This window comes from Hordeum vulgare, chromosome 1H (genome assembly GCF_904849725.1).
Source record: "Hordeum vulgare subsp. vulgare chromosome 1H, MorexV3_pseudomolecules_assembly, whole genome shotgun sequence".
Classification (NCBI taxonomy): Eukaryota; Viridiplantae; Streptophyta; class Magnoliopsida; order Poales; family Poaceae; genus Hordeum; species Hordeum vulgare.
Window position 1 is genome coordinate 494,080,594 of NC_058518.1, and position 16,916 is coordinate 494,097,509.

The window sequence follows — 16,916 nt, forward strand, 5'->3', positions numbered from 1 at the left end:
GTACAAGTCCTTTTTTTTAAGCTTTTTAGGAGTTGCTTCAAAAACTCTAAAAGTTTGAGTTAAGAAAAAATTATCCGCAACTACCACCAGTAAATGAATATCTCTTCATTCTTCTATCTCATCTAATCAAATAGATCATTTTTGCTAAATTGCTTTTTAGACGGATTCTTAAAGCTGAAAGCCAAACATGATAAATTGCTTTTTAGTGGAGCTGCAACTTCTACTTCAAAATGGATTTGATGGAATGAAGCCGATTTTGATGGAGCAACATGCCCATAACCGGCACTTGACCGAGGCGCCAGGTGCCACATCATGAATGTGAAAACTGATCAGCCTCCTTACCTATATATCTACGAGAGTCATTCACACTAACTTATTTATTTGAGTTGCAAGCATGACACCTCATTATAGAAGAAGAAAAAATATGCAACGAGTATATGAATGGTGCTAGGGTTAAATCCCTCAAAACAAAAATCCATCTTCATCCGCATACTTATTACTTCACTTGGTACCAAAGGTTTCTTCTTTTCCATGACATTTTACTACGTACGTTGACCTCTGTTCTTTTTTGATGATTCCAGTTTATGTACTCTCTTTTTTGTGGGTGCTAATGTACTTCACTGAATTGTTCAGCAGGAAAGAGTTGTAAGGCAACTAAAAGGGGTGTGACATATGTAGCAACACCATGAAAGTTTGTATGTAAATGGAACACAGGCACTGGACAAAAACCATGAAAAGTATGCACCTATGATGTGGAGTACAAATCAAATTATCCTCTTCTTGTCCAACCAACCACCACCACCCGAACAAATTCAACGCACACTGCTGTAGCCCGGCCGACCGGGTCGAGCCAAGAGCCAAGAAAGCAAAACGAGGACCGTTTCATTGTTTCAACCGATCAGGGCAGGTGGTAGAGGCCAGACGGCGGCAGCCCGGCGGTGGCGTTGAAGTAGGCGAGCGTCTCGGCCCACCGGCCGGCGTCCTTGAGCATGTGCACGGCGATGGTGTCCGGTCGGAATCCGCGCCGGAAGCAGTTGGCCGGGGAGCTCCCCAGGTAGTTGTACATCCTGGGCGCGCCGTCGTACCGGTTCTTGGCCTTGCCGGCGACGTTGAGCCACCGCCCCGTCCACATGTCCTCCGGCCCGACGCGGTCCCGGCGGCTGACCTCCGACCGCGCCACCCAGCGCACCAGGTCCCACGACAGCGCGTACCCCATCCCGGACATGAACGGCGGGAACGGGTAGAAGTTTTCCCGGTCGCACGGCATCTGCAGGCCCAGGTACGCGTCATCCCGCGCCGCGCCGGCCATCCACGCCGCCAGAGCCTGGAGCCGCAGGTACGTGTCGTCGTCGGCCTTCATCACGTAGTCGTAGGACCCGTCGGGGAAGGCGCGGGCGGCGGCGGCGAAGAAGTCGTACGTCTTGCCGCCGTCCATGTTCTCGGCGCAGTCCAGCACCATCACGTCGCCGTAGCGCATGATCTCCAGGGCCACCAGCACCGCGTCGACGGCGGAGGTGACGTTGCAGAAGACGAAGCGCACGTCCACGGCGCCGGCGAGGGACGGGTGCTCCTGGAGCTGGAGCGCGTACACGGTGCGCAGCAGGTGCCGCCGCTCGTACTTGCCCGGCATCGTCTGGATGCCGATCAGCACGCGCACGCCGGCCTGCCCGTCCGCCGCCTTGACCGGCACGGTGGCGTCGGCGTGCTTGACCGGCGTGGCGGTGGCCTTGGCCGTGGCGTTGACCGGCGCGTGAACGGCGTCATGAGGCGGGGAGCCGGGGCAGGCGCCGGAGAAGAAGGACTGGAGGCGGAAGTCGTTGGGGTGGACGACGAAGACGGTGAAGGCGAGGAAGCCGGCGCCGAGGACGAGCATGAGGAGGTGGGACGCCGTGACCGGCGAGCCGGCGGCGCCCAGGCCCAGCTGCTTGTACAGGGAGGACATGGCGGCGCGCGGAGGGATCGGGTGCGCCGGCGTGGTGCGTGCGCAGAGGACAACGAACTGGAGCGCTGCGTCTTCTGCTACTTGGCTAGAGAAGGGAATGGAGCGCTTGCTTGTGCTGCGTCGGAGCTGAATGATTGGAGAATGGACCTGGTCGTCGTGGCACGCTTTGGAGGGCAGGCTGCTGCTGATTTGGTCGACGGCGGCGAGGTTGCGTGGATGGCCAAGAGACTGATTACGCATTGAGGAATTCGCAATCAGAAAGGATTACAAAATGGGAGAGGTTGGGTTCAGAGATGATGTCAGACGGAGGTGACAGAACGTGACTAAATCCAACTCAAGTCAAGTCATGCTTTCAAGCTTCCAACAGGGCAAAAAGGTTACCTCCTCCAGGTCCAGTGTGTACACCGAGTTGAGCATACTAGTGCTTCAGATACGAGCATATGACAATACCACAACATTGCAACTTCCGATATTGTCACTCCCAACTATCTATCAGTGATGTGCAACTATTCCTTCATACATCATGGATATATAAAAAAATTTACTAACACTCGAAACCACCCCTCTAATAAGATATGCAACTTTAGTGCCCCATTTATATGCAACTTTTACTACTCTCATGAATATGCAACTTTCACTACCATCAAGATTGTGGGATTTTCACCATCCAACTATCCATGCTCGTAAGATGTGCAACTTCAAACTACATATCCACAAATAGGAAGAAAAAGAAGTTGCACATCGAATAATAAAAAGTTGGCTCAAACAACAGACTAGTAAACTAGTTGCACATCAAGTTTTCATGATTGCTAGGTTGCAACCTCATGTGAAGTTAAATCTTAAATCATACAGCTTTAACTGGTTTTGAAAAAAATACACTTTTGCATAATGCAGTACTGAAGTTGCATTATATAGCATCAAAATTATAATAAAATTTGCATCGAAACATAGTCATACGATATCTAGTTTTAAAGATCTCCAGCGGTGAAAACAGATCTAAATTCCGATAGATGGTTAGGTTAGGAAATTATGACTTCTCAAAATTTTGAAATCTCAAATAAACATACATGCGCTGACACCGTATCTTTGCAATCTCATGCAGCGTGTGCAGTTTGTCTCGCCAAGATTTCAGGAAAATTTAAAGGTCCGTCTAAGTAAGGAAGTGACAGAAAAGCACCATTCAGTAATACTCCCTCCATTCCTAAATATAAATGTTCAGTAATACTCCCTCCGTTCCTAAATATACATTTTTTTAGAGGTTTCACTAATAGAGTACATACGAATGTATATTGACATAGTAAAATCGTTTAAAAGACTTATATTTAGGAACGGAGGAAGTAATTCACAAAGATAATGCAATCAGAGAAAGATTTTGCACTAGCTTGAAAGGCCGAAGTATATTAGACTAAGCGTTCATAATTTGAAGTCCAGAAGTTCAGGCTTGACGGCAACACATACAGTGCGACAAATGCTCAGAAGGACGAAAATGTTACATCCTCCAAGCAGTGCACGGAACAAGTGCCATAAGAAAAAAACAATCCATATTTCACAAAGAAAAAAAAATGCAAACAGCAACCAATAATTTGCAGACAATGCAAACGACAGCCAATAACTCGCAGAGACAAGGATCAGGAGGGCTGCAGACCTAAATAGCGGGCAGTATATTGAAAGCAGCAGACAAAACAAAGCCTTGGTGCGAAACAGGTCCCCTTCCATAGTACTCATAATGTGCTCATCAACAAATCACCTAAGCAGAAAGTAAATAGTAACTCAAGCTGAAAGTACCAGGCATACAATGCTGCCTTATAACAGTCAAAAACTTGACGGTCATTACAACCTCTTCGGCCAGCAAGACTCCTACGCATATCCGGCAAACCCGGCCTGGATCTTGAAGACCCTGATAGTTCCATCGGTGTACCCGGTGTAGAGGGTGCTTCCGTCCGCGCTCCAGCTCAAGCTTGTGCAGTACAGCATCTGTACAAATGTACCAGCAATAAGTAGTCAATATGCAAAGTCATAATGTAGATTCGACCATACTGTTTAAACAGGAGCACAATTGTACAGTTGACAGAAACAAGAATCATGAAATTTAGTGGTTTATAGTGAACAATCAAGATTACAAGAGTGCAGATCCTCTCCATCAGAGTATTATACAGACCGAAGACATAGCGTGACAAATACTTGCACAATTGCTCTCAATAGACTGTTGAGACGAAATTACATTCATGACAACAGTAAAACAGGATCGACAATACACAACAATGTTCAGATGTCCAGATCACAAATACTTTGGCATATATTTCAAACAGCTGTAAACAAACTAAAATATTTGGACACAACAGCATAATGTTTCTACTATATTTCATTTGGAGTACCATGTAACATACTTCACAAATTTGGTTATGGCCCTTGCAGATGGAACGGAACAGCAGCAGTTATTGCCCCACAGGATAATTCTATACATGGTATCATCCATGGACAGTTGATACATATAGATCACAAGGGTATCTACCATAGACAGTTCAGTGTACAACAAGCAAGCACAGAGCTTAATATAGATTAAGACATAAATTTGGAAGGAGGTTCAACACTTAATTCATGTGGGAACAATAGACATTAAATGTTTTAAGCCAAGCCAGTACAATTGCCAATCAAATCACTATAATGCAAACCAACACATTATCATAACAACTGACACAAAAACAAAACTTCCACTTTCAACACAGTGCAATTAGTGATATCAAATTATCCACAAGCCATGAACTTCCACAGTACTAATATACACTACTGAATAATTTCAAGGCACGTCATGTTAAGATAGGCACAAATAGAACTGTCCCCGCAAATATGCACATTGAATTACACACGCAGTGATGAATCATAATCAAACATAACAGCAGATCTAACAAGCAGGTAAACGGCAGTAGAGGGAAGTACCTGGTTCTTGGAGACCTGGACTTCAGGCTTAAGGTCCTGCACGACATGCTTGGACTCCAGGTCCCAGATCTTGATAGACTCCTCTGTCGCAGCGCAGAGCCAGTAGCGGTTGGGCGAGAAGCAGAGCGAGTGGATGATGGAGCCGGCTTCCAGCTGGTAGAGCCTCTTCCCCTCAGACAGGTCCCAAAGCAGCGTGACGCCGTCCTTGCCACCGGAGGCGCAGAGCGAGCCATCGGGGCTGACGGCGACGGCATTGACATAGCCACCGTGGCCGGCGAGGGTGGAGCGGAGCTTGCAGTTGGCGAGGTTCCAGACCTTGACGGTCTTGTCCCAGGAGCCGGAGACGATGGTGGGCTGCTGGATGTTGGGAGAGAACCTGACGCAGGAGACCCAGCCGGTGTGGCCCTCGCCGCCGCCCATGTCGCCGCCGATGGTGTACTTACACTCGCCGAGGGTGTTCCAGAGCTTGATGGTGTTGTCGCGGGAGGCGGAGACGATCTGGCGGTTGTCGACGGAGAAGGCGACCGAGATGACGTCCTTGGTGTGGCCGACGAAGCGGCGGGTGGTGAGGCCGGTGGAGAGGTCCCAGAGGCGGAGCTCGCCGTCCCAGGAGCCCGAGAGCGCGAACTGGCCGTCGGAGCTGATGACGACGTCCTGGACGAAGTGGCCGTGGCCGGTGAGGCGGCGGAAGGGCACGGCGTAGTCGGTGCCGACGGTGCCGTCGCCGAGGGACGCGACCGGGTTGGTGAGGTCCCAGACCAGCAGCGACTTGTCGCGGGAGCCGGACACGATGTAGGGCGAGTTGTCGATCGGCGCCGCGATCGCCGTCACCACGTCGTTGTGGCCGCGCATCGTGCCCACCAGGGTGAGCGACTCCTGCATGTTCGCCATGGCTGCCGCGGGGAGATTGGTGGGGCGGAGCTCGCGGCGGGGAGGGTGGAGGTGGCGGCGGCGGCGGCGGCGAAGGGGGGGAGGGTTGGGAGAGAAGAGGGCCGAGATGGAACGTGGAGGATTTTATAGTCTGGAGAAGGTGCGGCTAGGGTTTTGCAGGATCGGAGATGTGGCGCTTGGATGGTGGATGGGAAGATCTGCACCGTTGGTTGCGTATGATGGTCTTTTTTCTTCTAAAGTGGATGGTAAATGTTACTCCCTCCGTTACTAAATACTATAAGTTTTTTTTAAGGTTTCATTACATAACTACATACAGATAATTTTAAATTATAGATTTACTCTTTTTTTTGTATGTAGTCTTCTAATGAAATCTTTAAAAAAGCTTATATTTAGCATCGGAAGGAGTAGTAGAGAAGAATTGCATGATGTTGTAGGCGTGAAAAACGATGCAAATCCGATGTTGATTTACTATGTGGATGTTACTTAGTAATAAATGTTCCACACGTCTGACCGGTCAATCCACGTGTAACAATATTTATGACAAATTAAAGTCCATAGAAGAAAGTTTGGCAGTGGCATGGCTTAATTTCAAATGTGGAAGATCATGTTTAAAAAAATATGGTGAATCTATTTAAATTCTAAGGTAATGCTTCCTCGGGTGTTCACATATTGAACAAACCAAACGTATGGTTTTGAGAGCTTGTGGGGTATCAACATTATACACTAAGTTTTGGAGAGCTTTAAGAATAACTATCTCGAGAGTTTGAGACCTCGAGCGTATGGTTCATGCAGCTTTTAAAAAAAATTCAAATATTTGTAACCATTTATAATGATTTTCCACACGTTTAGAAAATGTTCATGAATGTGTAAAAAATTGTTCCCCAGAAATATAAAAGATGTTCATGACAAATAAAAAGAATATCTATAACCAGTAGAAAGATTATGAACGTGTTCAAAATTATTCTCTCAATTCTAAAAAAATGTTCATGACATAAAAAAGAATATATGTAACCAGTAAAAACTGTTCAGAAAAATATAAAAAGAAATCATGCAATTTTTCGAAAATGTTCCTGAGATCTAAAATAATATTCACTCCTTTTTAAATAAAAAATCAGACAAACTGAAGAATAAACACAAAAATTAAGAATAAACATAAACATAAAAAACAAACATGCGGAAAAAAAACCTATAAAAATATGTCAAAATAAAAACCAGATGAAACCGCCATAAAACTAAGCAAAAGGTTCCTAAAACTGTTCATTGGAAGGTCCCCGAAAACTGGTAGCCCCCAAAACCATTGAAAAACAGCGTTGGACCGGCCTACTTTGAATAAGGCTGAAGGCGGATGCTTGTTCTCTCGCGCAATAAGCGAGAGTGCGAGACATAGCTTTCCCGACTTTTACCTCGACAACGACAGTGGTCAGTCTGTCTCTTGCTTCTCCCTCGCCACTTCTTAGAATACCCAATCAAGCCCTGTCCTAGAAGCATCCTCCTCTATCTTCTCTTCCATTCCCTTCCCTCTTGAACCTTTCTCAAAATGTCATTTTTTTCTAGAGCTCCTTCCATGGCAAATCATCATGAAATTTTGCACATAAACCTATATAACCCCGTGCATCTCCGGGGCCATTTTTCTCATTTTCCTTTATTTCACTGCTCGTTCTAGGGCTCTTGCTGGCTTAGCTTCTATAAAGTACATACGTACAATTCCTCCTGGTTTTTTACTTTTGTTCTCTTAATATTCCTATATATTCAGAAATGCTCTAAATATATACTTTGAACAATTTTTTTATAAATTTTGTAAAAAATCTTCATCTATTAAGAAATGTTCACACAGATAAAAAAATGGTCACGCATTTTTAATCAAAGGTTCATGACATTTGAAAAATGTCGGTACCATTCAAAAAATATTTTCGTACTTTTAAAATTTTGTTCATGACATTATTAAAAAATATAAATATTTGTTTACACAATTTTGAAAAATTATCAAATATTTGTACCCATTTAAAAAAAAATACACACGTTTAGAAAACATTCATGAATTATCGTAAGAAAAATAGAAAATGTTCATGAATGTGTAAAAAATTGTTCTGACAATTCTAAAAATGTTCATGACATATAAAAATATCTATAACGAGTAAAACATATTCAGAAAAACGCAAAAACATGTTCATGCAATTTTGGACGATTTTCATTACACGTAAAATAATATTCACTCCTTTTTAACTGAAAACATGAGAGAAATTGAAGACGAAACAAAAAAAAACAAAGAAAAAGTGGAACAATAAAAACAAACATAAAAAATATAAAAAAAATAAAACCAATAGAAAAGTATGTGAGAAAAAATAATGAAACCTCCCTATAATAACTAGGCGAAAGGTTTCTAAAACAGCTCGCTGAAATGTTCCCCAAACTGGTCTCTAATAGGTCGTCAAAACCGTCGAAAAACATTGATGGACCGACCTACTTCGCCTGAGGCTCTTCACTCTACAACATAAAAAAAAGATAAGCGATACTTCAACAACATACAAAAAACACCACAATAAATTTAAAAACATTAAATATAGAAACATGAGAGAAATTGAAGAAGAAACAAAACATCAAAACACCACAATAAGCGAGACATCTGCAACATCACAAAAAAAGCTAAAAAAAAGTTTTTCCGCCTTTTGCCTCGCCTTCTATGACATCGGATATATAAATATTCCGATGGAAATAAAAAGCATCTGTCTATAATGGAATACTACTAAAAGGTACATGCTTTTCACATGTCCAAACAATCACATTTTGTTCATATGTGTAGTCTTCAAAAGAAGATGTGTAGCCGAAACATAGTATTAGCAAATGACCAAACATAACACGGTCAATGTCACTCACATATGTGTGTTGTTCACTTATTGTGAGGCTTTTCATCTCCGGTTTGGCATCATCTAGATAGCTCTCGAGTTTAGAGAGGCACCAACTAGAGGTTATGGCTGAACAGAGGATATGTACTCCGAGTGGCGGAGCTAGCCGAGAATCAAAGGGGGGGGGGCAAAGAGAAAGAATGCATCTTTTGGGTGGGGGAGGGGCAAATGTCAGCAATCTTTTCAATTTAAGGCTTTTATATCTTTTTCCCTTCAGAAAATATGCCACAGCTGGGGTGTGTGGGCGGGGCGGGGGGGGGGGGGGGAGGGGGTGCAGCAGCCTCAGCATTACATGTAGCTCTATCACTATGTACTCCCTCCATTCCTAAAAAATATAAGTCGTTTTGAAGATTTCATTACGGACTACATACCGAGCAAAATGAGTGAATTTATACTCTGAAGTATGTCTATATACATCCATATGTAGTTCGTAGTGAACCCTTGTGGCGTTTAACGTGTGTTTATGTTGAGCCGAGAGTGGAGGATAGCCACCTCATGTTATTTAAAATGCTTCCATGGTTAGGGATTGATGACTTTAATGAAGCTATGTGGAGCTTTGAGCACTTCTCAACCACAGCAAGGACGGAACCACGGATGGAGGTTTCTCGAGATACCTTGGAACTATGTTCTCTCACTCGATTGGGATTTTCAGTTCCGTATAAATATGATAACAAAATAGTTGGTGTTGCTAATGCGAGAGTTCGCCTGGATAGGGCCGTGGCCTCAAATTCCCTGCGAGATGTATTTCCTTTTGACTTGATACCACATGTGCCTCCCTCCCTCACATCATGTCGTGATTGTTGTGCATGGAGGGGTTGAAGAAGTGCAAACGGGTAGAAAGAAGTGTCTCCGGTTTGAGATCATGCGGGGGAGGGATCCTTCTCTTCTAGCAGTTATCCGGCTTCATGATATGCTTTTGGTTAGACAATGGATCTTGGGTATATTGAGGCTGCTATGGGCAGTATCATAAATTCTCCGTATAAGTGGAGCAACAATTTTTGTGGCAATATTACGAACGAGATTCAGAAATCACGCAATCAACGTGTGCAACGATGCATATGAATGTGTATAGGCAGGATATTCGAAGGGCGAGGATTGAATGAATGAATTATTATATAAGATGAAAATGGTTCTAGATCGCGTGGTTGAAACAGAAATATTTTCAGAGGAAGGCAGTTCGGAGGGTAGGGAAGAAGAAGATTCACAAACTCAGAGATGAATCTGGAGCTACCTTCTCCGATGAGGAAACCATGCAAAATTTGGGCATGTCTTACTTTACAAACTTATTCATGGCAGATAAGAACCTCGTGGCATCTCATGTTGTTAATCTTTTCAAGCCATGTATTTCTGGCGAGTCTAAAACCAAGCTTTGTGAGGAATTCTTGGAGAAGGATATTTCTCACACTTCATTTCAAATTGTCCCACTAAAGGCTCTTGGCCCTCATAGTTCTCTTACGATATATTTTTTTTGGTGTCAATGGGGAATGTTGAAGGAGAAAAATAATTCTTTTTGTTAGGACTGAGAGTATATCGACCAAAGGGTGGTGCATGAGAGATTAAAAAAGTCTTTCGAAACTTCGAAGCAAAACCAATCACTATAGCGAATAAGGCAGAATGGGTAGATCACCAAAGGTAAACTCTCGTAACACATGCAAGAGATAAGACATGCAGTGACCCAATTAAAGCATTCCATATAATATGTGATGATCTTCTTTGCATAATAACACAAAGCTTTTGCAATGACAACATGGCACAAAATGATATCATGATAAAGAACATGGCTTTACAGTCCTTGAATGAAAGCAAATCAACGTATACTATTTTTAATAGATGATGTCTAGAGAATGATGCCACACAAAATAAAGTGAACACGAGCAGAAGAACTACACATACATGATCATGGATATCATTCGACGCATAGAGCATTGAAGATAAACCAACGAATGAGTTGCAGTAGAAGTAGAAATGAACCAGTGATGCTCAATGGTGACAAATGATTTGATAGACTAATTCACTCTTCTACAACGTAGCTATGTCTCGTTGGAGGGACTTGTGATTGAACACATGAGCAATACTCTCTCCATCCTATTCTCCTTGAACCAAAAACTGGTCAGACATACTTGTCGGCGATCTCCAAACCCTCGATGGACTTCTTCACAGACTAGGATTACTCTTGGTTGCTGAAGACTTTGTTTGGGAAGTCAATTACTCTTCGACACTTAAGCTGACACCTATCCATCTAGAGTGTGTAGCTCTCAAAAGTAATAGGTACAAGAAATCTAACCCGAATTTGTTGTGATGCTCAACCACTATCTTAGTTTCCGCTCTTTTCTCACAATGGGTTTTAAACTTAAAAGACTCGAGAGGGATGCTCAATCAATCTTCTCAGAAATCTCAAGTAGAGCAGCCAAAAGACAAAGTTGGTGCATGCTGGCTATTTATGTGTGAGCCCTCCCATAAAGAAAGTGACCAAACTGGGCACGTAGCCTAACCAATGGCCAATCGACACATTTCGAGCGGTCGGATTTTGAGCACAACGGCAACTTTCCTTGCGGACCAAGTAAACTATCTCATCGCTCCGAAAGATATCTCTTGCAGCAAAGAAGAATCACGTCTCTTGCGAGCAAGTAATCATTCGGAGCACAAAGAGATCTCTCTCAGTCTTTCACAGGTTTTGACTAAGCATCACAATTGACCTAAGTATCAAGAACATATACCCCTTTTGATAGTATGGTGGTCCTATGACTCAATTAAGAGACAGAAGAAGACCGAAACAAATGCTACAACTTCACTTCGTCGTCATTCTTCTCGGTTGCACCCATTCTTCTCTGGACACACTGAATGAAAATCGCTTTGCGACAGCAATATTTTCAAGGTGTCAATCTCTTCACACATTCTTCTTGGTTTTTTTCTTCTTCAAATATTCCTCCTGCGTCTATACAAAATAGATAATCTTCATTGAAGTTCTTCGAACTTTTGTACAGAATATAGCATTCTGCTTGGATCTTCATGGACTATTTCTCTCTGTGTGCACTAGCAAACAAATAAATCCATAGTTTTTTCTATCAACATTCTCCAAAACACAAGGGGACAGTTAATTGAACCAACAGACTCCCCTTTTTTGGACGGTTGTTGAGAAAACAAAGCACGTTGAAGGACTAGAGGGAAGGCTAACTAATAATGTGTGAATAGATAAATGTAGAATGATTTTTTGAAGATAAAGAATGCTCCCCCCTGAATATATGCATCTTATTGGAAATTTTGATAGACGAAATTATGCATGGTTAGTAAGAATGAGGGCTATAGAAATCTTTGATGGAGTGACATTGAGATGTGATTCGATGAAATAGGATCAATCAATGTACTCTAAGATATCCGAGAAAGGTTTTCATGCAAGAAAAACCTTTGAAAGGATTTGATTCGAGAGTATGAATACTTTGAAATGATTTGTCGCGGAAATAAGGAGTGAAGTTTTCCTTAGAATATCACAATTATCATGTCCACTCCTGATAGAACTTCTCATGGATATTAGCTTGTATGAACAAGAAGTCGAGCAAGAGAAACATAACTATTTCAGTGTATCATGTATCTTGTGAAGCATTTTCTTCTGCATGAGGACTTTAATGAATGAGGACAAGGCTGAATACATGAAATAATTCAAGGCGAGTGAACGTATAATTTTCTTCAGAGAACTGTAGTTCTCGAGTTCATCTCTAAAGAATCTTCTCCTGCAGGTTAGATATGTCGAATATAACCAGAGCAAGAGAATGGTAAATGTGAGCAAGATGCCTCTTTGATATTGTACCACCTGCAAAATAGATAGGATAGACATAGCATTGCATGGAGGGTTATTAACACTAGTAAATATGCACGTGCGTTGCAATGGGTTCATTGCGGAGCAAACACCTAGGTGATGCAACATATCTAGTCATGTGTATGCAATTAAGCTAATTGATAACTAAAGAAGGAGGAGAATATATGAAACTTCAAGAATTACTCCAGCATCATGCCCAAGAATTATCGTAACCAAGTCAAAGCCACAATGTTTAGGTATATGTAGTCAGCAACATGATATTTCTTGGTCTAATCCTTGGCTAGTAACATTATTTTTTCAGATTAAAATAAACTGAAACAGGGGCTTGTATCATGTCAGTGAAACTGAAATTGTGAGCAATCGGAAGTAGCACCAATTTTCAGGAATTTTTTTTTGAAACAAGGGTAGATCCAAGGTGGGGGGATGAGTTACATTCATTATACAACAGGGCAAACAAAGGAAAATTGGTTGAATTCATGCAGCAACGACGTGCATGACCTTCGGTAACATCTAAATTTATCAAATCAATCATGTATTTTTGTGTAACATCTTATTTTGGAATAAAAAAACTATGAGCCATTAAATATGATAATTCGAACTTAGTCTTACCAACTCACATTTTTTTAAACCTCCACTCATGATTGTAATAACAACACAAAAGAATTCAGTCGACACAATAAAGTCAGATACACATCAAATCTTGGAGCATGCATAGCCTGTTGCATTTGGCAGACAGGCTGTAGTGAGCCCTTTGTTTCAACGATCTATTCCAGATCCTTTCAATGGCATGTTGGTAAGTTATTCAGTACATGGATTTGATATAGATCGTAGGATCCGATGTACTAGTGATTCCGGCAGTGGTTGAGATGGGTTTACCTTGCCCCGCACTTGAGGTGCTCCCGTCGGCGTCCATCGTGAGGTGGCGACGGCTATGGTGAAAGAGAGAGATGCGGTGGCGGCGGCGGTGCTTCCCGTGAGCAGTGCGTAACCCTAGATCGGTAGGTTTGTGGGTGGGGAGTGTGGCGGCGGTGAACCTCGTGTTTCGTGCCCCGACCTCCACCCCTTTTTATATACGCAGGTCACACGGGCCCACCAACCATATGAGGGTTGGACGCCCCCGATCAGGGCGTGATGACCAAGGGCCCAATAGGTCGTTGGGCCTATCGGTGTAGATCAACCTAACATTCTGCCCCTTGATCTCAACTTTTAATTTTAACTTTTTATTTCTACTTTACTTGTTACATCACATATAGGCATGTAGAGCATATCTCATCGTCACAACTTAATTGTCGATAGAATCATACAACCACAACACACGTTTTGTTTTGAAACAAATTCTTTTACTTTTTTGGCCTCTTATGATCCAGGAATCATAGGCTTTCCATTAAACCCATGCCGGATAAGTGTCCCTTGAACACATTGGGTGGTAAGCCTTTCGTTAGCGGATCCACAAGCATATTCTTTGTACTTATATGCTCGAGACTTATAGTGTGATCCTTGATTTTATCTTTCAGAACATAATACTTTATATCTATTGTCTTGGAAGCATTACCCGACTTGTTGTTGTGGGCATAAATACTGCGGGCTGGTTGTCACAATATATCTTTAGTGGCTTGTGAATACAATCTGCCACCTTCAAGTCGGGTATAAATTTCTTTAACCATATTACTTGTCCGGTGGCTTCAAAGCATGCTACAAACTCTGCTTGCATCGTGGACGATGCAACTATAGTATGTTTGGAGCTTTTCCATGAAATAGCCCCTCCAGCGAGAGTGAACACGTATCCAGACGTGGATTTTCTATCATCTCTATCTCCCGCAAAATCTGCATCTGAATACCCTTTTATCTCTAGGGAATCAGATCGTCTGTATGTTAGCATGATATCCTTTGTGCCTTGCGCATAACGCAATGCTTTCTTTTCCATCTTCCAGTGCTCTTGGCCTGGATTCGCTTGATATCTACCGAGTACCCGGGTGATAAAAGCTAAGTCAGGGCGTGTGCACACTTGTGCATACTGTAAACTTCCAACAGCCGAAGTATATGGCACTGTTTTCATCTGATCAAGCTCGTACTGGTTCTTGGGACATTGGTAATTCCCAAAACTATCGCCCTTGACTATAGGGGCAGGTGTGGCTTTACTCTTATGCATATTGTACTTTTTGAGAACTTTCTCTAAATATGCTTACTGCGACAGTCCTAAGACTCCATTTTTCCTATCTCGGTGAATTTCAATGCCCAAAACATATGAAGCATCACCAAGGTCTTTCATATCAAAGTTTGAGGATAAAAACTTCTTTGTCTCTTGTAGTAAACTAACACTCTTGCTTGCAAGCAAGATATCATCCACATACAAGATTAGGAAAATGTATTTCCCATTTTTAAACTTTGCATAAACGCAATTATCCTCAACATTTTCTTGAAATCCAAATCTTTTAATAGTATCGCTAAACTTTAGATACCACTGTCTAGAGGCTTGACTTAGTCCATAAATGGATTTCTTTAGGCGGCATCCCATGTCTTCCTTGCCTTCCATGATAAAACCCTTGGGTTGTTTCATGTAGACATTTTCTTCTAAATCTCTGTTTAGAAATGTCATCTTTACATCCATTTGATGCAACTCTAAATCAAAATGTGCAACTAATGCCATTATGATTCTGAAGGAATCCTTACATGAGACTGGGAAAAAGTCTCATTGTAGTCTATCCCTTCTCTTTATGTAAATCCTTTTGTGAGGAGTTGTGCTTTATACTTTTCTATATTCCCATTAGAGTCATACTTTGTTTTGTAGACTCACTTACATCCTACTGTTTCGGCTCCTTTAGGAATAATTTCTAAGTCCCAAACATCGTTGAAACTCATCGATTTCATCTCGTCTTCCACTGCCTCCAGCCACTTCGATGAGTGAGGACTTCTCATCGCTTCTTCATATGAAGTGGGATCACCTTCCATATGAACCAATTATGTGTTATAAACTTTATAATCAGTAGAAATGGCTGATCTTCTTGTTCTCTTAGATCTTCTAAGTGCCTCATTCTCTGGCACATTCTCTAAGATTGGCTGTTGTACCTCCCTTTCATGCTCAACGGAAGGTTCAGTCGGATCCTGAAGGATAGGTTCCGGATCTTCTCCCATAGTTGTCATGGTTGGAGTTACAACATGTAGTGCGAAAAATGGCTCTTGAATCATCGGATTAGGTGCATGCACCCTCTTCTCCTCAAGATCAATTTTTCGAGCTACCATGCTGTGACAGCCCGAGACCGACGCCCAGAAGATTCTCCCTTCTTTTCCGCTTTCGTCGTGTGTTTAGTTTTATTCGTTGCATCGTCATGTAGTTGCATCATCGCATCATGCATGGCATCATGTCATCGGTGTTTTGTCGGTGTTGCTTGTTGCTCCGTGTTGTTAGGCGTTAGTGCTTCGTGAGTGACGTTGTTTTGTTGGAGTGATGAGAGAGGGAGCGTGAGAGCCACCGCTAAACCCCCTTGCACCGCCGACCTAAACCTTCTCCCCTTCTCTCCTCTCTCATTTCGTTTTTGTGGTTTTGCCAAAGTCTTCGTTTAAAACCCCTATTTAAAAGAGTGCGTCTTCTTCTTTTCAATAAAAGTCCTTTTATTAAATGTAGGGGCAACCCTTAGGTTTTATTTTAACTCTCCGTTTGTTTTATTTTAAAACCCTCCCATTTTATTTTCTCTTTTAAAAGGCTTTATTTATTCTTTAAATAAAGAGTTTTATTTAATTCTTTAAAAAGGGTTTTGAATTGTTTTTAAATTCTTTAAAAAGGGTTTTATTTTAATTCTTAAAAGGGTTTCATTTTACTTGTTTAAAAATGCCCAAGCTATTTTAGAGTTGGGGTATTTTTTTTCAAAGGAGTGAAACATTTTGTTTTATTTTGTTAAAAGCCTTTCCTTATTTTAAAATTTCTGTTTTAAAAAAAGAGGATTTAAAATAAAATAAAACAAAATAGAGAGAGGAGGACCCCACGCCAAGGCCCAGCCGGCCAAGGCCCAAGGTCCAGCCTCCCTCCCGCGCCCTAGCGCAGCCGTGCCCGATCCCATCTCCCTCCTCCCCTCGTTCTCTCTGCTCCTCCTCCCGCATGCGCGCGCCGCCGCCCACCTGCAGGAGACCCGCCGCCTGCGCTCGCCCGTCGCCCCCGAGTTCCCCGCCTCCGGCAGCCCCGCGCTGCGCCTCCGCCGCGACGCCCCTCGTGCTCGCGAGCCGGCCGCCTCGCCCCTCTGCTCCTCCTCTTCCCCGAGTCCGAGCCGCCGCCCTCGCCCTGCAACGCCGTCGTCACCCGCGTCTCGACCCCGTCGCCCGTCATGGCCGCGCCGCGAGCGAGCCGCCTCTCTGCTGCCGCCCCTACGCCCGCGCCGCTGCCGGTGCCCGACCCGCGCGCCGCCCTGCCGTGCCCGCCGCCAGGGCCTCGTCCTCC

The 16,916-nt window shown here is 43.2% G+C and overlaps 2 protein-coding genes across 2 annotated transcripts; both read right to left on the reverse strand.

Annotated features, from left to right (window-relative positions):
* Positions 1–655: 655 nt before the first annotated feature.
* On the reverse strand, positions 656–2,488 carry LOC123418468 (beta-1,3-galactosyltransferase pvg3-like). The gene has a single exon (XM_045107011.1). The coding sequence runs from the start codon at positions 2,180–2,182 to the stop codon at positions 899–901; it is 1,284 nt and encodes a 427-aa protein (XP_044962946.1). The 5' UTR covers positions 2,183–2,488; the 3' UTR covers positions 656–898.
* A 1,144-nt stretch (positions 2,489–3,632) lies between these two features.
* On the reverse strand, positions 3,633–5,861 carry LOC123449378 (guanine nucleotide-binding protein subunit beta-like protein A). The gene is made up of 2 exons (XM_045126582.1): positions 4,880–5,861; positions 3,633–3,916 (listed from the first exon to the last, which is right to left on the reverse strand). The coding sequence occupies exons 1-2, from the start codon at positions 5,768–5,770 to the stop codon at positions 3,800–3,802; spliced, it is 1,008 nt and encodes a 335-aa protein (XP_044982517.1). The 5' UTR covers positions 5,771–5,861; the 3' UTR covers positions 3,633–3,799.
* Positions 5,862–16,916: the final 11,055 nt, after the last annotated feature.